The sequence below is a fragment of the Scyliorhinus torazame genome, chromosome 1, assembly GCF_047496885.1.
Source record: "Scyliorhinus torazame isolate Kashiwa2021f chromosome 1, sScyTor2.1, whole genome shotgun sequence".
Classification (NCBI taxonomy): Eukaryota; Metazoa; Chordata; class Chondrichthyes; order Carcharhiniformes; family Scyliorhinidae; genus Scyliorhinus; species Scyliorhinus torazame.
This window is the reverse complement of record NC_092707.1, coordinates 350,604,257-350,627,606: the sequence shown is the minus strand read 5'-3', so window position 1 is coordinate 350,627,606 and position 23,350 is coordinate 350,604,257. Positions and strand designations below refer to the sequence as shown.

General features: G+C 49.5%; 1 protein-coding gene and 1 non-coding gene across 12 annotated transcripts in view; one reads left to right on the top strand and one right to left on the bottom strand.

Moving 5' to 3' along the window:
• The window catches only part of mta3 (metastasis associated 1 family, member 3), a 435,625-nt gene that overhangs the window by 182,605 nt on the left and 229,670 nt on the right, over nt 1-23,350 (bottom strand). For all 11 annotated transcript variants that reach the window (XM_072510300.1, XM_072510268.1, XM_072510343.1 and 8 more), the window contains one exon: nt 11,186-11,285. In XM_072510300.1, coding sequence (XP_072366401.1) covers nt 11,186-11,285 — 100 coding nt within the window. The remainder of the gene's footprint in view (nt 1-11,185; nt 11,286-23,350) is intronic.
• On the top strand, nt 11,699-11,886 carry LOC140430637 (U2 spliceosomal RNA). The gene has a single exon (XR_011949482.1). It is a non-coding gene; the product is annotated as a U2 spliceosomal RNA (small nuclear RNA).

Sequence of the window (23,350 nt, the reverse complement as noted above, 5' to 3'; positions counted from 1 at the left end):
GGGGGAAGGGAGGGAGGGGGGGAAGGGAGGGAGGGGGGGAGGGAGGGAGGGGGGGAGGGAGGGAGGGAGGGGGGGAGGGAGGGAGGGAGGGAGGGAGGGGGGGAGGGAGGGAGGGGGGGGAGGGAGGGAGGGGGGGGAGGGAGGGAGGGGGGGAGGGAGGGAGGGAGGGGGGGGAGGGAGGGAGGGGGGAGGGAGGGAGGGAGGGGGGGAGGGAGGGAGGGAGGGGGGGTGGGAGGGAGGGGGGGGAGGGAGGGAGGGAGGGGGGGGGGGGAGGGGGGGGGGAGGGAGGGGGGGTGGGTGGGAGGGGAGGGAGGGAGGGGGGTGGGGTGGGAGGGAGGGGGGAGGGAGGGAGGGTGGGGGGGAGGGAGGGTGGGGGGGGTGGGAGGGGTGGGTGGGAGGGGGGGGGGAGGGGGGGAGGGGGGTGGGTGGGGGGGAGGGAGGGGGTGGGAGGGTGGGGGGGAGGGAGGGAGGGAGGGTGGGAGGGGGGGGGGGGGAGGGAGGAGGGTGGGAGGGAGGGGGGAGGGAGGGAGGGGGTGGGAGGGTGGGGGGGAGGGGGAGGGAGGGAGGGGGGGAGGGGGTGGGAGGGAGGGGGGGGTGGGAGGTGGGGAGGGAGGGGGGGAGGGAGGGGGGGAGGGTGGGGGGGAGGGAGGGGGGGAGGGAGGGGGGGAGGGAGGGGGGGTGGGAGGGGGGAGGGGGGGGGAGGGAGGGGGGGAGGGGAGGGGGGGTGGGAGGGAGGGGGGGTGGGGAGGGTGGGAGGGAGGGGGGTGGGAGGGAGGGAGGGAGGGGGGGAGGGAGGGTGGGGGGTGGGAGGGAGGGGGGAGGGGGAGGGGGGGGGGTGGGAGGGAGGGGTGGGAGGGAGGGGAGGGTGGGTGGGGGTGGGGAGGGGGGGTGGGGGGGGTGGGAGGGTGGGAGGGGGGGGGGGGGTGGGAGGGAGGGTGGGAGGGGGGGGGGGGGGTGGGAGGGGGGGTGGGTGGGGGGGGGTGGGGGGGAGGGGTGGGAGGGAGGGAGGGGGGGTGGGGGGGAGGGTGGGAGGGAGGGAGGGGGGGAGGGAGGGAGGGGGGGTGGGGGGAGGGGGGGAGGGAGGGAGGGGGGGGGGAGGGAGGGGGGGAGGGAGGGAGGGGTGGAGGGGAGGGAGGGAGGGAGGGTGGGAGGGGTGGGAGGGAGGGGGGGAGGGAGGGAGGGGAGGGTGGGGGGGAGGGAGGGAGGGGGGGGTGGGGAGGGGGGGGGAGGGAGGGAGGGAGGGGGAGGGGGGGGGAGGGAGGGAGGGAGGGAGGGTGGGGGGGGTGGGGGAGGGGGGAGGGGGGGGGGGGTGGGAGGGTGGGGGGGGGGGGAGGGGAGGGGGGGTGGGGGGGGGAGGGGGGGAGGGGAGGGGGGGAGGGGGGAGGGAGGGTGGGGGGAGGGTAGGGAGGGAGGGAGGGGGGGGGTAGGGGGGAGGGGGGGGGGGGAGGGGGAGGGGTGGGGGGGGAGGGGGAGGGGGGTGGGGTGGGGGGGGGGGTGGGGAGGGGGGGGGGGGGGGGAGGGGGGAGGGGAGGGGGGAGGGGAGGGGTGGGGGGTGGGGGAGGGGTGGGGGGGTAGGGGGGGATGGGGGGAGGGGGGTGGGGGGGGGGGTGGGGAGGGGGGGAGGGGGGTAGGGGGGGATGGAGGGGAGGGGGGATGGGGGGGGGTGGGGGGGGTGGGGAGGGAGGGGAGGGGGGAGGGGAGGGAGGGGAGGGGGGTGGGGGTGGGGGGGGGAGGGGGAGGGGTGGGTGGGGGGGGGGGGGGGAGGGGAGGGGGTGGGGAGGGAGGGGGGTGGGGAGGGAGGGGGGGAGGGGAGGGTGGGGGGGTGGGGAGGGAGGGGGGGAGGGGAGGGTGGGGGGGAGGGGAGGGTGGGGGGGAGGGGAGGGAGGGGGGGGAGGGGAGGGTGGGGGGTGGGGAGGGAGGGGGGGGGGGGAGGGGAGGGAGGGGGGGTGGGGGGGGGAGGGTGGGGAGGGGGGGAAGGAAGGGGAGGGAGGGGTGAGAGGGGGAGGGGGGAGGGTGGGGGGAGGGAGGGAGGGAGGGGGGGTGGGAGGGGGGAGGGAGGGAGGGTGGGGGGGAGGGAGGGTGGGGGGGAGGGAGGGAGGGGGGGGAGGGAGGGAGGGGGGTGGGGGTGGGGGGTGGAGGGGGAGGGGGAGGGAGGGAGGGGGGAGGGGGAGGTGGGGGAGGGAGGGGGAGGGGGGAGGGGGAGGGGGGAGGGAGGGGGGAGGGGGGAGGGTGGGAGGGGGAGGGAGGGAGGGGGAGGGAGGGAGGGGGGGGGGAGGGGGTGGGGGAGGGGGAGGGGGGGGAGGGAGGGGGAAGGGGGAGGGAGGGGGAGGGAGGGGGAGGGAGGGGAGGGGAGGGGGGAGAGGGTGGAGGGTGAGGGAGGGGAGGGTGGGGGTGGGAGGGTGAGGGAGGGGGAGGGTGAGGGAGGGGGAGAGGGAGGGGGGGTGGGGGAGGGGGGGGAGGGGAGGGGGAGGGGGGAGGGGGAGGGGGGTGGGAGGGGAGGGTGGGAGGGGGTGGGAGGGAGGGGAGGGAGGGGGAGGGAGGGGAGGGAGGGGGAGGGGGGAGGGAGGGGGGTGGGGGGAGGGGGGGGGAGGGGAGGGGGGGGGGGGAGGGGGGGGGGGAGGGGGGGGGAGGGAGGGGGAGGGGGAGGGAGGGGGAGGGAGGGGGGAGGGAGGGGGAGGGAGGGAGGGGAGGGGGAGGGAGGGGGAGGGAGGGAGGGGGAGGGGGAGGGTGGGGGGGGAGGGGGAGGGAGGGGGGAGGGGGAGGGAGGGGGGAGGGGGAGGGGGAGGGGGAGGAGGGAGGGAGGGGGAGGGGGAGGGAGGGAGGGGGAGGGGGGAGGGAGGGGGAGGGGGGAGGGAGGGGGAGGGGGGAGGGAGGGGGAGGGGGAGGGGGAGGGAGGGGGAGGGGGAGGGAGGGGGGGGAGGGCGAGGGAGGGGGGGTGGGGGAGGGAGGGGGGAGGGGGAGGGGGAGGGGGTGGGAGGGGGAGGGAGGGAGGGGGGGAGGGGGAGGGGGGAGGGAGGGGGAGGGGGGAGGGAGGGGGAGGGGGGGAGGGAGGGAGGGGGGGGGGAGGGAGGGAGGGGGAGGGGGGGGGGGAGGGAGGGAGGGGGAGGGGGGAGGGAGGGAGGGGGAGGGGGGAGGGAGGGAGGGGGAGGGGGGGAGGGAGGGAGGGGGAGGGGGGGAGGGAGGGAGGGGGAGGGGGGGAGGGAGGGAGGGGGAGGGGGGAGGGAGGGAGGGGGAGGGGGGGAGGGAGAGGGGGGGAGGGAGGGAGAGGGGGAGGGGGGGAGGGGGGAGGGGGGAGGGAGGGAGGGGGAGGGGGGGGGAGGGAGGGGGGAGGGGGGGCAGGGAGGGGGAGGGGGGAGGGGGGAGGGAGGGCGAGGGAGAGGGAGAGGGAGAGGGAGAGGGAGGGAGGGAGAGGGAGGGGGAGGGAGGGGGGGAAGAGGAGGAAAGAAGACATAGAGTTGGTAAGGAGAGATAATAGTTCAAGAGGAAGTAGTTGGGTAATTTCTGGAATGGGGGGTGGGTGGGGGTGGGGAAGGGTAGAGTGCTGATGATGACCAGGGATTCTTTTCTTTGCCTCATCCTGTGGTGGAGCTGGAGGCCATCTTGGGTGGGCCCTGGTATCGGGACTCTGGAAGATGGAGGGGTTAATCCCTTGCGGTGGAAATGGCTGACTTGAGGGGGAGGGTGGGGTGAGAAACCCACGATTGGTCACGTGGAATGTGTGGGAAACAAGCTTCATGAAAGGCAGGCAGCTCGCAAGTAATATAAAACGGCTGTTGAATGTGGTGATGAATCCGTCGGGGGCTCTGTACAGGAGGTGGTGGTGTCTATGGACGCGGAGAAGTCATTCGATCGGGTGGAGTGGCGGTACTTGTCAAGGTTTTGTGAAGGTTTGGGCCAAGATGTGTGGCATGGGTGCGGTTGCTGTATGTGGCGCCAAGAGCGATGGTGAGGACGAATGATATGAGCTCACAAAGCTTTGACTTACACAGGGGTACGAGGCAGGGGTGCCCGCTGTCGCCGCTGCTGGTTGCGCTGGCCATAGGGGGTTGGCAGAGAGACAGGGGATTATGAGAGGACAGAGGGAGCATCGGGTGTTGCTCTATGCCAATGACATCTTGCTGTATGTTTGGGATCCGATGCGAGAATATGGGAAGGATTATGGGCCTGCTGGGGAGGTTTGGAGGGTTCTCGGGGTACAAGCTGAATGTAGCGAAAGCGAGGTATTTCCGGTGAATGAGCTGGTACAGCGGGCTAATTTAGGGGGGATGCCATTTACGGTAGCGAGGGATAGGGTTAGGTATTTGGGGTTTCAGGTAGCGAGAGAATGGGCGGGGCTCCATAAGTGGAACTTAACGAAGCTGGTGGAGAAGGCTGGGGAGGATCTTAAGAGGTGGGATACACTGCATTTAACGTTGGCGGGGAGAATCGAAGTGATGAAAATGAATAGTCTGCCGAAGTTCTTGTCAATCTTTCAAGCCCTCCCGATCTTTATACCAAAGGCCTTTTTTTGGAAAGTGGACACGATCATTTCTGACTTTGTATGGGCAGGGAAGGCGCCGAGGGTGGGGAGGACCCTGCTACAGAGGCAGAGACAGCAGGGAGGGTTGGTGTTGCCGAACTTGCTTCATTATTATTGGGCGGCAAACGTGGACAAGATGTGGCGGTGGTGGGAAAGAGAAGGGGTAGAAAGGAGAAGGGGTAGAGTGGGTTAGGATGGAGGAGGAATCTTGTAAGGGGTCTAGTTTGAGGGCTCTGGTGACGGCAACATTGCCAATGGCTCCGAGAAGGTATTCAGGGAGCCCGGTGATGCAATGCACGGTGAAGATATAGAATCAGTTGAGGAGGCATTTTAGGGTGGAAGGGATGTCGGTGCTAACTCCGCTGTGCGAGAATCATGGGTTTGAGCCGGGGGGGGGGGGGGGGATGGATAGTGTTTACAGGAGGTGGAGGGAAGTGGGGCTGATCAAGGTGAGGGATCTGTATTTAGAGGAAGGGTTCGCCAGTCTGGAGGAGCTAAGGGAGAGGGTAGAGCTGCCGATGGGAAATGAGTTCAGCTATCTGCAGGTTAGGGACTTTGCGCGAAAGGTCTGGACGGGGTTCCCTAGGTTGCCGGGTTCCACCCTGCTGGAGCGACTGCTGCTTCCGGATGTGGAAGGGGAGGGAAGAATTGGAAATATATACAAGTGGCTGGGGGAGCAGGGAGGCGAGCAGATCGTGAAGATCAAAGAGAAATGGGAAGCGGAGTTGGGAGGGAAGATCAATTGGGGAGTATAGAGTGAGGCACTGCATACAGTAAACAGGACCTCCTCTTGTGCAAGGATGAGCCTGATGTAGTTTAAGGGGATGCACAGGGAATATGACTCGGGTGAGGATGAGTGGATTCTTTCAGGGGGTAGCAGATGAGTGTGAGAAGTGTGGGCGGGGGCCAGCGAATCACGCGCACATGTTTTGGGGGTGCAAAAAATTGGGAAGATTCTGGGCGGGAGTGTTCGCGGTCTTAGCCAGGATAGTGGAGGAGGTGGAGGACCCAGACCCTATGGTGGTGATATTTGGGGTTTCAGAGAAGCCGGAACTCATGGAGAGGAGGAAGGCATCCGATGCCTTGGCCTTCGCCTCTCTGATTGCACGGTGGTGAATTTTGCTGGAGTGGCGGTCGGCATCGCCAACGGGGAGAGCGGCTTGGTTGGGTGACCTGTACGACTTCCTGCGATTAAGATAAAGTATGAGTTAAGGGGCTCTTCAGAGGGGTTTGAGGAAAGGTGGGGGATGTCTGTGACCGTGTGAGGGGCTGTTCGTCATGGGGAGGGGGGGTTGAAAAAGGGGAAAAATCTGCACAGACTGCATAGTTCATTGTTGGGAAGTATGTTTCCCAGGGTGTTTATTTGCTGTAACCTGTTTTGATACATTTTTGTAATAAAATACATTAAAAAAAATAAAGGTGCTAGCTACTCTCATGGCAATTTATGGTAGCAACTAGTAGTGGAAATGAATGACCAAAAATCATAATAACATGACGCCAGATTTACAAACAGGAAGTGAGTACCCTATGCCAGATATTTGACAATATATAGATGAGAACATCAAAAATTAACACAGGCAGATTGTTGACTGAGCTCACATTAGCAAATCATCAGAAATCAGAGTTAAAGATCCACACAATCATAAGGATTGCCTTGAAATATGGACAATTGTGGAGGGAAATGAAATAGAGATTTCAGATGGATTTGATGGCAACAGTAGCTTGTAAAGAGAGCCTGTAAAGCTACCCAAAAAAAGACAGTGACAAAACAATAGCAGAAACTGTCCATCTACGCAGAAAGAAAAGTGTCACAGAAGAAAAGATGACAAGGAAATAAGTGAAGTCAGCCTGAACAAAGGAGCAGCTTCAAATGTAATCTAATCTAGTTTTTGCTAAGGAAAGCGGATAGCTATGTTCACTATATGAACAACATCTACAGAATGGTGTGCTACCTGGAACTGAACATATCAAAGAGAGGTTGCAAGGTATACTGAAGGAAACAGGAAGAATCCAAGTAGGAACAAAAGACATGGGGGAAAAAAAATAGGTTCCTGGAAAGTCACTTACACATAGCTAGCCTCAAAAATTAAAAGGGAAAGAAAATGATCAACTCTGATATAATTTCTATATTTGGGAGGATAAAAATTGATCCAAAGATGAAAGACTAAACAATACAATATATTACCAACACGGTGACATTTATAAATAACTGGAGGTAATCTCCGAAAAACAGAGGCGATGGGTTAGGCCTAAAATTTGCAAGGGCAAAGGGAATTATGAGAAACACTGAGGCAGGAATTGAGAACCACTTAAACTAGGTGGGTGAGCGAGGAAGGCACGAATAAACACCAGGGCCCCTGTGGCTTGAGCAGCTAAAGACGAAACCCTGCACTGAGAGGGTACAGGGCTGTAAATGCTACTACATAGCATGAGCAACAAATTATCCCAAAGGACAAAGAGCTCCAGTACAGGACTCTCTTAACCCAGTGTTCACTCCATTCAAGTCCAAACGTATACCCTTTGTCTGCATGGGCTGTTTCATCATTCTCCATATCAGGGAGCTGGACAATGGTGCTCTTATCTGTCAACACCCATGGAGGATTGGAACATAGTAGCCTCAGGGGAAAGAACTGCCTGGATACAATTAATGCAGTGTAATTTGACACTTTGCCACAAAAAAACAGCCCAAAACCAAATCAAGCACTTTCGGAAAAGACCCAAGGACAGAAGTCTAAAAACTGCCTTGACAATTATCAAGGCGTGTCCACACAGATTGTCGGCAGAATAGCATGTCAAGCCAAATACTCCACCAAATAAGGAGGAACTGAGAGATGGCTATATAAAAATAAATCCAAGACCTTGTCAATGGGGATCCCACATAAATATCCAAATTTTAAACATTCCCAAATGCTTGGAAAAGAACAGATGTACAGGAGAACGATCAAACCCCATAACCCCAGGCAGAAAAGGGGACTGGGTGCAAGAACATGTCCACTACAGCAGTGGGCTACTTCTTCTCTCATCCCACTCCCCTCAAATCTGTGTGTCCCAGGTCGTTTGTACTACAACACCTCAACAACTAGACCAAGGAGGTGCTAATATCCTAAACTAGTGCATCTTAATCTTTGCAGATTAGTCTCCCCACCCAACTCTGGTTGTTTCTTGTTTTGCACAGCCTAGGTTATTGACAATGTTTTCTGTTTCTTCGTGTGCAAACAAAGCCTAACACCGATAGTAAACTATAATGAACCATCACCACGGACACTGCTGTGAATTCACCTGCAGATGCTAATCAAGTATCCAGTTTAAACATGATAACTAAATGAACATAGGAACAGGAGTAGGCCATTCAATCCCTTAAACCTATTACATAGAACTTAGAACAGTACAGCACAGAACACGCCCTTAGGCCCTCGATGTTGTGCCGAGCATTGTCCGAAACCAAGATCAAGCTATCCCACTCCCTGTAATTCTGGTGTGCTCCATGTGCCTATCCAATAACCGCTTGAAAGTTCCTAAAATGTCCGACTCCACTATCACAACAGGCAGCCCATTCCACACCCTAACCACTCTTTGAGTAAAGAACCTACCTCGGACGTCCCTCCTATATCTCCCACCCTGAACCTTATAGTTATGCCCCCTTGTAACAGCTACATCCACCTGAGGAAATAGTCTCTGAACGTCCACTCTATCAATCCCCCTCATTATCTTATAAACCTCTATTAAGTCGTCTCTCATCTTCCTCCGCTCCAAAGAGAAAAGCCCTAGCTCCCTCAACCTTTCCTCATAAGACCTATCCTGCAAACCAGGCAGCATCCTGGTAAATCTCTTTTGCACCCTTTCCAATGTTTCCACATCCTTCCTATAATGAGGTGACCAGATCTGCACACACTACTCCAAATGTGGTCTCACCAGGGTCATGTATAGTTGCAGCATAACACCGCGGCTCTTAAACTCAAGCCCCCTGTTAATAAACGCTGACACACTATTAGCCTTCTTCACGGCTCTATCCACTTGAGTGGCAACCTTCAGAGATCTGTGGACATGAACCCCAAGATCTCTCTGTTCCTTCACATTCCTCAGAACGCTGCCGTTGACCCTGTAATCCACATTCAAATTTTTTCTACCAAAATGAATCACCTCGCACTTATCAGGGTTAAACTCCATCTGCCATTTTTCGGCCCAGCTCTGCATCCTACCAATGTCTCTTTGCAGCCTACAACAGCCCTCCATATTATCCACTACTCCACCAATCTTGGTGTCATCAGCAAATTTACTGACCCACCCTTCAGCCTCCTCCTCCAAGTCATTGATAAAAATCACAAATAGCAGGGGACCCAGCGCTGATCCCTGTGGTACACCGCTGGTAACTGGTCTCCAGTCTGAAAATGTACCATCTACCACCACCCTCTGTCTTCTATGTGATAGCCAATTACTTATCCAATTGGCCAAATTTCCCTCTATCCCACATCTCCTTACTTTCTTCATGAGCCGACCATGGGGAACCTTATCAAACGCCTAACTAAAATCCATGTATACGACACCAACTGCTCTACCTTCATTTACACACTTAGTTACCTCCACAAAGAATTCAATCAAATTTGTGAGGCAAGACCTACCCTTCACAAATCCGTGTTGACTATCCCGGATTAAGCTGCATCTTTCCAAATGGTCATAAATCCTATCCTTCAGGACCTTTTCCATTATCTTACCGACCACCGAAGTAAGACTAACTGGCCTATAATTACCAGGGTCATTCCTATTCCCTTTCTTGAACAGAGGAACAACATTCGCCACTCTCCAGTCCCCTGGCACTATCCCCGTGGACAGCAAGGCCCAAAGATCAAAGCCAAAGGCTCTGCAATCTCATCCTTTGCCTTTCAAAGAATCCTTGGGTATATCCCATCTGGCCCAGGGGACTTGTCGACCCTCAGGTTTTTCAAAATTGCTAATACATCCTGCCTCAGAACATCATCCAGCCTACCCGCCTGAATCACACTCTCATCCTCAAAAACATGGCCCCTCTCCTTGGTGAAAACTGAAGAAAAGTATTCATTCAACGCCTGTCCTATTTCTTCTGACTCCATGCACAAGTTCCCACGACTGTCCTTGACCGGTCCTACCCTCACCCTGGTCATTCTTTTATTTCTCACATAAGAGTAAAAAGCCTTGGGGTTTTCCTTGATCCGACACGCCAAGGACTTCTCATGCCCCCTCCTAGCTCTCCTAAGCCCTTTTTTCAGCTCATTCCTTGCTACCTTGTAACCCTCAAGCGACCCTACTGAACCTTGGTTTCTCATCCTTACATACTCTTCCTTTTTCCTCTTGACAAGACATTCAACCTCTTTTGTGAACCATGGTTCCCTCACATGGCCATTTCCTCCCTGCCTGACAAGGACACGCAGTATTTGTTCCCTGAACAAGCTCCACTTTTCATTTGTGCCTTTCCCTGACTGTTTCTGTTCCCATCTTATGCTCCCTAATTCTTGCCTAATCGCATCATAATTACCCCTCCCCCAATTATAAACCTTGCCCTGCCGTATGGCTCTATCCCTCTCCATTGCAATAGTGAAAGACACCGAATTGTGGTCACTATCTCCAAAGTGCTCTCCCACAAACAAATCTAACATTTGGCCCGGTTCATTACCCAGTACCAAATCCAATGCGGCCCCCCTCTTGTTGGTCTATCCACATATTGTGTCAGGAAACCCTCCTGCACACTGTACAAAAACTGCCCCATCCGAACTGTTCGACCTATAGAGGTCCCAATCAATATTTGGAAAGTTAAAGTCACCCATGAGAACTACCCTGAGACCGCCACACCTATCCATAATCTGTTTTGCAATTTCCTCCTCCACATCGCTATAACTATTTGGGGGCCTATAGAAAACTCCTAACAATGTGACCGCTCCTTTCCTATTTCTGACTTTGGCCCATATTACCTCAGTAGGCAGATCCCCTTCAAACTGTCTTTCTGCAGCCGTTAAACTATCCTTGATTAACAATGCTACTCCTCCACCTCTTTTACCACCTTCCCTACTCTTACTGAAACATCTATACCCCGGAACTTCCAACAACCATTCCTGTCCCTGTTCTAACCATGTCTCTGTAATGGCCACAACATCGTAGTCCCAAGTACCAATCCACGCTCCAAGTTCACCTACCTTATTCCGGATGCTCCTTGCTATTGTGGATGATCTGCACCTCAATTCCATTTACCAACCTTTCACCATATCCCTTGATACTCTTACGGGACAAAATCAATTTCCAACTTGATATTTTAACTGATTCCAGCATCCACATCAATTTGAGGAAAATAGTCCTATGTTTCCACTTCATGTGAAAAATATCTCTCAATTTCACACCAATTGGTCTTGCTCTAAATTAATATAGCCTTGCTCTAGATTAATTTGGATAAATGCTGTGGAGGTCCATTTGTGAACTCATTTTATCATTAAACTGCTTGAAAATGTTTATCGCATCACTGGAACATTCCAGGTTGTTACTCATGGTCACATGCGCAGCACTATGCGTCAAGGATATGGGCATACATGGTGCAATGTGATGATACGAACATTTGTACAGAGTATCAATGCAGTAATCTTTTTTTCTATATGGTTACCTGATAATCTTGGTAAGTCTCTAGTAAAACTATGTTGAACTTACCAGGGTAATGTCCCTTGAAGCAGCTGCTGCACTCATGTGTAAACTGGGTTGTCTGACAGAACTGCTACAATCCAGAGCTCGAGCAAATGTACCCACAGCACTGGCAGAGGAAAAAGAGAAGGGAAATGGTCAACGGGTGTTCTCTATTAGTACTTCGTTCTTGAGGGCTCATGCATAGCCTTGTTGGTAGACAAACGGACACGAGATATTACTTTTACTTCAAATTTCCAGCATCCACTGTAGCTTTGTTGTTTATAATTAATTTTACTTTGCTTTTGAGATATGCTGCATAAATGCAAACAACTTATTCTACACCAAATAATTTTCAAGAACTTGCAGTTACTGAAAGGAGTGGGAAAATGGTGTCACTGATTAAATTGGTTTGTGCAGGTTGTACGTTTTCTATATTTTAATAGTAAATTTGGCTTTTGAGATAGGATAAGTGTCAACTGGACATCGAAAGGTAGAAAATTAATTCAACATGTAAATTTAATTTTAATTGTGAATGAGGTGATTGCTTCTCGGCCTTTTGGTTAAGATCAAGTGTATCTGTTCTTATCAGTTTAATATCTGATACGTCCCTTATCTGGGGACCATATATTAAATTGATTTTTGGAGCAGGGAGATGGAATAGGGGCTTGCTCCGTACATTCCACGCATCAACCTGGTATTGCAGTATCTCCAGGAATGGTGCACACCACCCCTTTATGGGGAATAAAAAATAAATTTTACAAAATTGTGAATGAGGTGATATTTGTTTTTATTTTCTTTTAAAACTTTTTGCGCTATTATAAGTTTCGGTACTTCAAAATATAAGATGCATCACAAACTTATTTGATTCATTCAGTTATCTTACTCTTTCTTTTATTCCATTTATATATTTGCTGACTGATTATTCAGGATAGACTGTTTTCATAAATCCCTAGCAGTTTCAAATTGCTCATGGTGAATCAGATTCATTTAATTTATAAAATGAGTCTTATCATAACACATAATACATCATTTAGATAGCTAACAAATGAAATGAATTCCTTATTTCATGGTATTCTGGGATTTTGCCTTTGTTTTGAGGTTTCAATTTCACAATACATCAATTTTAGGTAGACTTAATTGATATAGGCCAGAATTTGCCATCAAAAAATAACAGTGAAGCATAGGCACTTGTCATTATTGATTTGCAAATGGTGTAGCAATTCAGGCGAGGGGAGATACATGGTCAAATACCGAATGTCACTGTACAAATTAAATTCCTCCACTGTTAGCTTTTCCAAAAGGCATCTTACTTACCTGCCTCACCAGTGAAATACATTGGGGCTGGTTTAGCATAGTGGTAGCATAGTGGGCTAAATAGCTGGCTTGTAAAGCAGACCAAGGCCAGCAGCGTGGGCTAAATTCCCATACCAGCCTCCCCGAACAGGCGCTGGAATGTGGCGACTAGGGGCTTTTCACAGTAACTTCATTTGAAGCCTACTTGTGACAATAAGCGATTTTCATTTCATTTTCACATTGTATGTACAAAGTAACCTCACTACAGAAAGCCAAGTCTCATCACTTCAAGTACAAATATCCTTTTAATGGCATAATTGGTATTAATCTTTGCCAAACAACCTCTCTGGTACTGGAAATGAACTATTGCTATGCCACATGTGGAGTTCCATTCCTTCAAGGTTTTTTAAATGTCAAAATTTAAATTAAAACATTTTTGTTTTACTTTTCCTTTTTATCTTTTTTGTTGTATTTCTGTTCCTGTACCCGATGTGACAATTAATTCACTCACTTTAATTTGCACTTCCTTCTCAGTACTTGAGCTGCTAATTGCTCGATTTTACAATCTGATTGTTTAGGGAGACACACAGTTGGTCTGTTCACTCAGGTCCCAGATGCCTTACTTCCCTCACTGTGACATTACCAGCTTGCACACTAAGCAACTGGTCATGCAAAGAAAAAGAAAAACCTAAACATGCAATTACAAGTCTAACTAATAGCACAAGTCATCAGATGCCCTGCTACACTAAAATGAGGCACATTGTTAATTGTTCCTTTACCAATGTACCATTCTTTCCCAATGGTCTAGATGGGCATCCTGTTGTGCAAAGAAATGAATTAAGGGGTACGCTGGTAGCCTACCAATTTCACAGTTTTGAAATTTGACATATACTCCTGATCATGTGGAAAAATGAAAGAACCACAGAAGAAAACAGGCCCCAAAGTAGCACCCTGATACAGCAATCTTTAAAAATACTGTCCTGCTAAGATCAAGACAACAAGCAGAAAGAATCTTTAACATATTTTCAATGCTTGACTCAATTTCCTGTATTTACTTCTTGTCTTGTGCCATTCATACCTTGTAATGACTTTTATATTTTAATCCTTCCAAAATGATGTGGGACTATTGTCCTGCACGATCCACAACAACAGGCTTGACTTTACTGAAATGTTATACTCTTTTTTAACTTCACTGGGGATGTAAGGTCCTTGCAGCTAAGTGTTTTTTCATGCCAAGCTAAATATCATATTTCCCTTAGTTTGGAAAAAACACAACAGAAGGCAGCAATTTATTCAAAGGTATTCTACATTATATATTTTATATAAAGTAGAATGTTTAGGTCATTTATCAGATGAGAGATATTTAAGATGGAAGGTAGGTCAAGTTTAGTAATCTCAAGAAAATTAAATGGAAGCACTGTGATTTGCTAATTTACCTTTTAAAATGGTTTCAGATTACATGGAAAGATTTTAAGAATGGTGTTTTGGCATATATGAAGGGCAGCACGATGGCACAGAGGTTAGCACTGCTGCCTCACAGTGCCAGAGACCCGGGTTCCATTCCAGCCTTGGATGACTGTGTGTGTGTGGAGTTTGCACTTTCTCCCAGTGTCTGCGTGGGTTTCCTCCGGGTGCTCCAGTTTCATCCCACAGTCCAATGGCGTGTAGATCAAGTGGATTGGCCATGCTAAATTGATCCTTGGTGTCCAGAGATGTGCAGGTTATGTGGAGTTATGGGGAAAGGGTGGGGAGGCTGTGTAGGATGCTCTTTTGGAGGGTCGGTACAGATTTGATGGGCCGAATGGCCTCTTACTGCACTGTAGGGATTCTATGGTTCTAAATCTTACATTTCCCAGGATTCAGCACAATTTCCAAAGTGAATGAAGCCTAATTGAATTATTTTATATAACTATTGAGGGCAGCATTAGCTCTATCAAACATTCACATTTTCAGTTAATTGAATCAAGAATTTAGACAGCTTTGCATCAGTAAACTTAATTACATGATGCACCGTATAAAAGCTCCCAGAGTTAAAAGTAACTTAACCTTTTTCTCATTTTGCCCAGCAATTCTGTAGGCATTTCCTGCAGGATTGCTCACAGGAAAAAAAATTCTCTCCTTGTAAATTAATCTCTGCTTCTTCCCCATACTGGAGTCCTTCTTTTACTTTAGGCTATTATTGTACTTTACTTGACATTTTCCTCAAACCTCTCCTCCCCACTTTTGAATGCTTCTGCACTGTGATCGCACATGTCCGGATGTGCTCAATATCTATTTCTTGCCTTTTTATTATGTAGATTCTGCAGGTAAATGGGGAATAGCATAGAATGAATTTAATTTGTGGGTGGGGAAAGGCCATTGAAGAGATTATGGCATGTGACTGGGATAACGTGGAGTTAACAAGCAGGCTAGGAGGAAAGTTGCAGCAGGAACAAGTAAGAGTTCAAGGGAGTCAAGCAGAGTGGCTGTAGACTGGAAGAGTGGCTGTAGACTGGAAGAATGTATGGACATGGTTGGAAAAATGGGAATGGACTATGGGAGCCCAGGCATCGGGGAAGATCTGGTGACACTGCTCTCTGGACACTTTTGCTGCATGAACAAACACATGGATGACAAAATCAAAACGGACCCTTAACAAGCTTGAGCAATCCTTGGAAATGGGTACTCTGTCCAATGAATGAGGCATATACCACTAACTAAATAGTCTATAATTTGATTTGGTTTAAATTATTATTATTTTTTTTTTAACAAAGAAGTGTAAACAGAAACTTCCATGTGAAAAGTAAAACAAAAATTTACTATGCACATAAGTCAGTCTCCTGTGACAAGCTCCATAGGAAGTAAAGACCAAATCTAGTCTTCAGATGAAGAGTTCAATGGTGTGCAATTGCCATATTAGAGTCACACATTCCAACTTTAATTCCTACTTACAATTGATGCTGCATATTCAACTTGTCACACTATGTCTACACCTTTCTTTCGTTTAATAATTTATGAAATAGGAAAAGCTGCCATCACGTGCAAAGAGACAACTACGCATACAAAAGGAACTTCCAATAATAGTATAGTCAATATTCAGAGGCATTGCATAGTGAAACAAAACTATGTGTAGTCTTCAGGTGAAGTGGAGATAGAGTGGAGGAAATATTGAATTAAGGAGCACAGAGTAATTGAAGTTCCCATTTTACTGTTATGCAATCCATCCTTATTTTTATATTTCCACTGCAACTTCCTGTGTTCATATTTATAATTTGTACAAGAGTCTATAATCAATCTGGTCATACAAATATATCATAGCAAAAGGTTGGCATGAACTGCATGCAAATGTATGATTTTAATATATTATAAATTAATGTATTGTGCCACCTGGATAGCATTGCCACAAAATTTTCAAATTAAGCCAAGAATACTTGATGAAAGCACATAAGTTACTCGAGAATCAGCATGTGCCAACAGAAACCTTCCACATGATGATTTATGAAGTGTGCAAGATTTAAATACATAGTGGCTTTCTTGTTTTAGTGGTTACTATGAATGATGTACAAGATAATTTTCCTATGTACTCTATCTCCTGTTTATTACTGGCAGTAAAAGTCTCGAACAAGTTAGAGTTCAAGTGTGTACCCTTTATAAAGGATCTTATCTTTGGATTTGGATTGGAAAAAGCAACAAGAACTGCGCACTGCACCTATTTTTGTTGGAGATATAACAACTTAATTAATTATGCCCAGCTCTAGACATATCTATGTGCTTTCAGGGCCTGACAAGAATATAGGTGGGATATTCTGGCCGTTCCCTCAAGAGTATTGAAAGTCAAAGAGATCTAGGAGTACAGGTCCACAGGTCACTGAAAGGGGCAACACAGGTGGAGAAGGTAGTCAAGAAGGCATACGGCATGCTTGCCTTCATTGGCCAAGGCATTGAGTATAAGAATTGGCAAGTCATGTTGCAGCTGTATAGAACCTTAGTTAGGCCACACTTGGAGTATAGTGTTCAATTCTGGTCGCCACACTACCAGAAGGATGTGGAGGCTTTAGAGAGGGTGCAGAAGAGATTTACCAGAATGTTGCCTGGTATGGAGGGCATTAGCTAGGAGGAGCGGTTGAATAAACTCGGTTTGTTCTCACTGGAACGAAGGAGGTTGAGGGGCGACCTGATAGAGGTCTACAAAATTATGAGGGGCATAGACAGAGTGGATAGTCAGAGGCTTTTCCCTGGGGTAGAGGGGTCAATTACTAGGGGGCATAGGTTTAAGGTGAGAGGGGCAAGGTTTAGAGTAGATGTACGAGGCAAGTTTTTTACGCAGAGGGTAGTGGGTGCCTGGAACTCGCTACCGGAGGTGGTGGTGGAAGCAGGGACGATAGTGACATTTAAGGGGCATCTTGACAAATACATGAATAGGATGGGAATAGAGGGATACGGACCCAGGAAGTGTAGAAGATTGTAGTTTAGTCGGGCAGCATGGTCGGCACGGGCTTGGAGGGCCGAAGGGCCTGTTCCTGTGCTGTACAGTTCTTTTAGTTCTTCGTTCATGCTGGCCAGATCTTATGGTCCTCCCGATGGCACATGCCCATCGTGGGTTTCGCTGCGGTATGGGGCGAGTTCAACAGGAATCACCGTTGATAATGACGGGATCAGACGATTCCACCACCAGCCACTAGTGAGTCACTTCCTACAGAGAAGCTGGCATGAAAGAACGCTCTATTGTGAACCAAACCTTTACAGTAATCATTAGTGTGTGGTGTAGAAACTGATCCATTCGCCCTCTCCAGGGTGAAAGCAGAAGTAATATTTGGTGGTTGATCAGTCGTGGCATTCCAAACACCTTCATATTAGTGTCGGTGGTTTTGCAGGCATAAAGCACTTTGTAAGAACACAAGTAGGGGTAAGAGTAGGAGTAGACCATATGGCCTGTTGAGCCTTCTCCGCCATTCAATACAATCAAGGCTGATCATGGGCTTCAACTCCTCTTTCCTACCCATATCTCTTGATTCCCTGAGAAACCTGTCTATCCCAGAGGTAAATGTATTCAACAATAGAGCATCCAGTCCTCTGGGCAGAGAATTCCAAAGATTCACAACCCTTTCAGTAAAAAGACCCAATATGTTCAGCCTTTCATCATAGGAAAATCCCCTCACCCTAGGGACTAATTTAGAGAACCTTTGCTTTACTGCCTCCATGCAAGAATATCTTTACTTAAATGTGGAGCCTAAAACTGCAAATAGTACTTCAGATGTGGTTCACTAAAACCCTGTTCAACAGCAGCAAGACTTCATGCCACATGTCAAATAGAGGCCTAACACCTGTTGAAGGATTCCTCTGTAAAATTAGTTTACGATGAGTGCAGCAAATGCCAGGACTACCCTTGTCAGAATTCTTCAATGGCCACTGTGTGGTACATTATTTGAATTTTTTGAAACTTCCTGTGTGCTCCCATCCCTACAGCTATTCTGTGATTGCCTCCCCCCACCGCATTCGCTTCCTATTGATTTCAAATCGTCCTCTTGAGCTTACCTTTGAGATAAAGAGCTAACATTTGTAATGCTGGGGTTGCCGTGCGTGCCTGCTCCCAAAGACAAATTTCTAACTGCGTATATAAAAATTACTTCATGTGGCAGCCTAAAATAATTGCTCAAGAGATATTGAAAAACAAACATGAAATGGATGGAATGACCGAACCCTTGAATAAACCTCATGAAGAAGACCAACACCGTTGCAGTCAGGGACAAGTAGCAGTATGGATAGATAGCTGCCTGCAATACAAAAAGCAGAGGACTCAACGCGAGAGAAGGAGAAGGTAGAGTTCCACAGAAGTACTTTGGTTACTGTTCACTGTTTATATGAACAATTTAAAAAAAAACACAATGGGGAGGATTCTCCGTTTGTCAGACTATATTCTCCCGGCGGAGCTGAATTGCACTAGTGTTATGATCCCCTTGTGGTCATAAAGCAGGATGCAATTGAATGGATTGCAGACAGTGAACCAGACGTGGGCACAGCTGTTCTCCTTCAAGGAATGGACATGTGGAGCTGAAAGATATGTATTACAGCTATAATGCTTCCCACAGCCACTGTCCGGACTGCTCTCTAGCTTCCATAAAGGGGTCTCTTTTCTGGGGTGGGAATGTCTGTGTGGGTAGGTGTCTGTGAAGGGAGATCCGCTAGGCAGGGAGTCCCTGTGAGGGTGGCCCCCCCACATTACAGGGGTCTGGGAGGGAGGGTGGGTTGGGCCACCCAGACAATCAGTGGGTTGGGGGCTGCTGTGCGGTACGACGGAGTGGGTGACCTTGGATGATCTTTACCATCGTAGCCCTGGCGTGGTGGACCGCGCGGTTGGGCATCCTTAGCCCACCGTGAAGTCCACCACATCAGGGCCACGATTGTAGAGACCACAAGTGAACCTCGCCCACGTGATTCCCGGCCACAGGGACCGGAGAATCACGGAAGGGCGGAGCATTGGGCACCGGACCCATTAAATAGATGCAAATCATTAAGAGCCATTTGCTTTTATTTCCATGCGCCCGCTGGTGTGCGATTTCGATTTTGCCTCGACACCTGATTCTCCGTTCCATCAGGGAACACATTCTGGGTGTCTCAAGGACGGGGAACCCCGCCCAATGTTTATATTTGTAGATGACACAAAATTGGGGTACAATCAATATTGAGGCGGACTGCAATAGATTATAAGACAACATTATATATTTAGTAGAATTAGCATACAATTGGCAAAGAGTTTCCACACAAAAGGCTTGTGGTTTTGCATTTTGGCAAGAAAAATAAAGGAAGTTAAAAAATCTCAGGAAATAATCTAAATACAGTAGAAGAACAAAGGGAGTTGGAAGTACAGATACACAAATCACTAAAACACAGATAAGGCCATAAATAATCAAGCACTGGGTTGATTTCTAAAGGGATAGAATTGGAAAGTACAGGAGTTGTGCTGAACTATTACCACTCCTGGTTAGATCACATTGGGAATACTGCTTAATTAATTAGCTATTCAATCGTCGGTAACAAGTTTGCTTTAAAAAAAAAACTATCATTATTTCTGCAACTACGTTGTGCAAGACACATCATCATTTTCAGTTGAATAAGGATCGACTTAAACTTTGGAATCATTACTCTTCAACGGTTGGGCATAAGGTGAAAGAAATAGTAACAGTAACAGCCATTCGGCCCATTGAGCCTGCTCTGCCATTCACGAAGATCACAACTGATCTGATCGTGGCCTTAACTGTACTTTCCTGTCTGCCCCATAACCCTTGATGATACTTGTGGATCAAAATTCTGTCTAACTCAGTCTTGAATATACTCAATGACACAGCCAAAGGTCAATGAAGAAGAAATATCTCCTCATCTCCCATCTTAAATGGAAGACCTTTTATTTCGAAACTGTGCCCCAGTTCTAGATTCTCCCACAAAGAGAAACATCCTCTTAGTATCCATCTTGTCAAGCCCTCTCAGAATCTTATATGTTTCAATAAAATTACCTCTCATTCTTCTGAACTCCAATGAGTATAGGCACAACATACTCAGCTTTCCTCATAAGACAACCCCTTCAATCCAGGAATCAGCTGAGTGAACTTTTTTCTAAACTGCATCCAATCCCTCCTTAAGTAAGGGAAGCAAAACTTCCCTTACTATCAACCAATCAGCTCCTGACCTCACCTTACTTCAAATAAGGATAAAAGATGGACTTCAGAGACGATGAGCGAGTGACTGCTCTAAGGGGATAATGGGGTTATGAGGAGAAGGCAGGAGAATGGGGATGTGAAACATATCAGCCATGATTGAATGGCAGAGGAGACTCGATGGGCTGAATGACACACAGATCCGATGGGCCGAATGGCCTAATTCTGCTCCTATGTTTTATGGTCTACGGCACAATTTAAGCATTTGCTTAGATGAGTCTGGCTCCAACAACACACAAGAAACTGAACACCATCCAGTACAAAGCAGCCTGCTTGATTGGTACCTCAACCGCCACCTTAAACTCTCTTAAATGCTCTTCACCGCCGCATAATGGCAGCAGTGCAGACCATATAAAAATCGCATTGCAGCAATTTACCAAAACCCTTCAACAGTACATTTCAAACCTGCAACATCTACTACTTAGAAGGACAAAGGCGGCAGATGCATGAAACACCACCACCCGCAAGTTTCTCTCCAAGTCACACACCATCCTGACCAGGAACAAAACGCCATTCCTTCATTGCTGCGGTGTAATAATCCTGCAACTCCCTCCCTAACAGCATTGTGGATGTACCTACACAACAAGACCTGCGGTGGTTCAGGAAGATGGCTTACTACTAACTTAAGGACAATTAGGGATCGGCAACAAATGCTGGCCTTGCCAGTGATGACCACATCCTGTGAAAGAATTTTTAAAAATTCTCCGACGTATCTTTGGATCATCAACAAATGTGGCTACAATAGTCAGTCCCTTCATTCAAATCATCAACATAGGCTGTAAGTAGTTGAGGCTTCAGCATTGATCCCTGACGTACTCCATTAGTAATGGTTTGCCAACATGATATGATCCATTAGCCCAACTCTCTATTTCTTGTTAGTAGCTAATTCCCTATCCATGCTGATATATCACTCCCAAAACTATGTGCTCCTATCTTGTGCAGCACCTTTTATGTAGCACCTTACTGAATTCCTTTTGGAAGTCATTTTTTCCAATTATGGGACAATTTAGCGTGGCAATCCACTTACCCTACACATCTTTTGGGTTGTGGGGGGTGAGATCCACAGACACGGGGAGAATGTGCAAACTCCACACAGACAGTATCCTGGGGCCGGGATTGAACCTGGATCGTCAGCGCTGTGAGACAGCAGTGCTAACCACTGCGACACCGTGCCTGAAATCTAAATACATCACATCTAATGATAGCTCTTTAATCACCCTGCTTGTTTCATCCTCAAAGAACTCAAATACATTTTTCAAATATTACTTCCCTTTCACAAAACCATGTTGGCTCTGTCTGATTAGCACGGTAGCATAGTGGTTAGCACAATTGCTTCACAGCTCCAGGGTCCCAGGTTCGATTCCCAATTGGGTCGCTGTCTGTGCGGAGTCTACACATTCTCCCCGTGTCTGCGTGGGTTTCCTCCGCGTGCTCCGGTTTCCTCCCACAGTCCAGAGACGTGCAGGTTAGGTCAATTGGCCATGCCAAATAGCTCATAGTGTCCAAAATTGCCCTTAGTGTTGGGTGGGCGGAGGTGTGGGCTTGGGTAGGGTGCTCTTTCCAAGAGCCGGTGCAGACTCAATGGGCCGAATGGCCTCCTTCTGCACTGTAAATTCTATGATTGAATTATGATTTTCTAAATGTCTTGCTACTTCATCCTTAATAATTGATTCTCGAATTTTCTCAGTGAAAAATGAGGCTAACTAGTTTAGATTCCAACTTTCAGTGCCCCTTCTTTCCTGAATAGTGTTGTTACACTTGCGCTTTTCCAATCCGCTAGAAAGTTTCCAGGACCTGGGGTATTTGGGATTATCCATTTTCTCTGCAGCCATTTCTTTCAAGATCCTAGGATGTAGTCTATCTGTCATTTTGTTTTCTTCATACCTTTTTCTCTAGCGATCATGTTTGTTTTAAGGTCCCCCTTGATTTACTAGTGTTCTCAGAATGTTTTTTGCATTTTATTGCGAGCACGAAGTCTATAACTCCTTTAGTTCCCTTTCAACTTCATCCTTTGCTATTTTAAGACAATTCACGGGTTACAAATATGAGGTTCATAAGATTGTTATGGTTCAGGTCTGTCTCTTTAATTTACCATGATGTGGAGATGCCGTCGTTGGACTGAGGTGAGCACAGTAAGAAGTCTTACAACACCAGGTTAAAGTCCAACAGGTTTGTTTCGATATCACTAGCTTTCGGAACGCTGCTCCTTCCTCAGGTGAATGAAATTTACAGCAAGATGGAAGAATGAAGGCGATCATGTGACCTGCTCTGAATTTTGTCCAACAGCAACCTTTGTTGTTCAAGATTAAAAGGGAGGACTTCCGGTGGCGACCATGGAGGAGTAGGTCGCACATTCGAAAGCTCCCGCTTGAAATGACTTTCAGACCTTTTTTCACGACTTTTCTCGGACTTTAGGGGATAGATCGGTGTAGTCGATGATATTAAGAAGGTTTCCCCCTCCGATGTGTGGCTAATTGGACTAGAAGTGGCCATGTGAAAAGACTCAGCCCGGATAGAGTGAAGCAGTCGGAGCTGGCGCAGCATGGCGGAGGGTCAGGACCACGGAGCGGTGGCTCAGTGGTCTAAGGAGCAGCAGATGAAGTTCTTTAAGGACTGTTTCGCTGAGCTGAAAAAGGAAACGCTGGACCCGATCAAGGCTGCGATCGATCAAGTAGTATTGAATCAGGCAGCCCAAGGGAAAGCGATACAAGAAATTGAGCTGAAGTTATCTAGCCAGGAGGACTATCTAACCATGCTGGAGCACAAGGTGGAGGTGTTGGATGAGCGCCACAAGAGAATGCAGGAGAAGTTGTAGGACCTGGAGAACAGGTCCAGGAGGCAGAACTTAAGGATCGTTGGCCTCCCCGAAGGAATTGAAGGGTCGAATGCGGGAGCATATGTGGTGAGCATGCTGGAGACGCTGATGGGGCCCGGGGCGTTTCCTCGGCCCCTGGAAGTGGACGGAGCGCATTGAGCCCTCGCAAGGAAGCCTAAGGCAAATGACGTGCCGAGGGCCATGGTGGTGCGTTTCCACCGTTTTTCGGACAAATAACTCGTCTTGCGGTGGGCCAAGAAGGAGCGGAGCAGCAGATGGGAGAACAGCGAGGTGCGCATCTATCAGGACCTGGGAGCGGAGCTGGCCGAGAGACGTGCTGAGTTTAACCGGGTGAAGGCGATCCTCTTCAAGAAGGGGGTGAAATTCGGGATG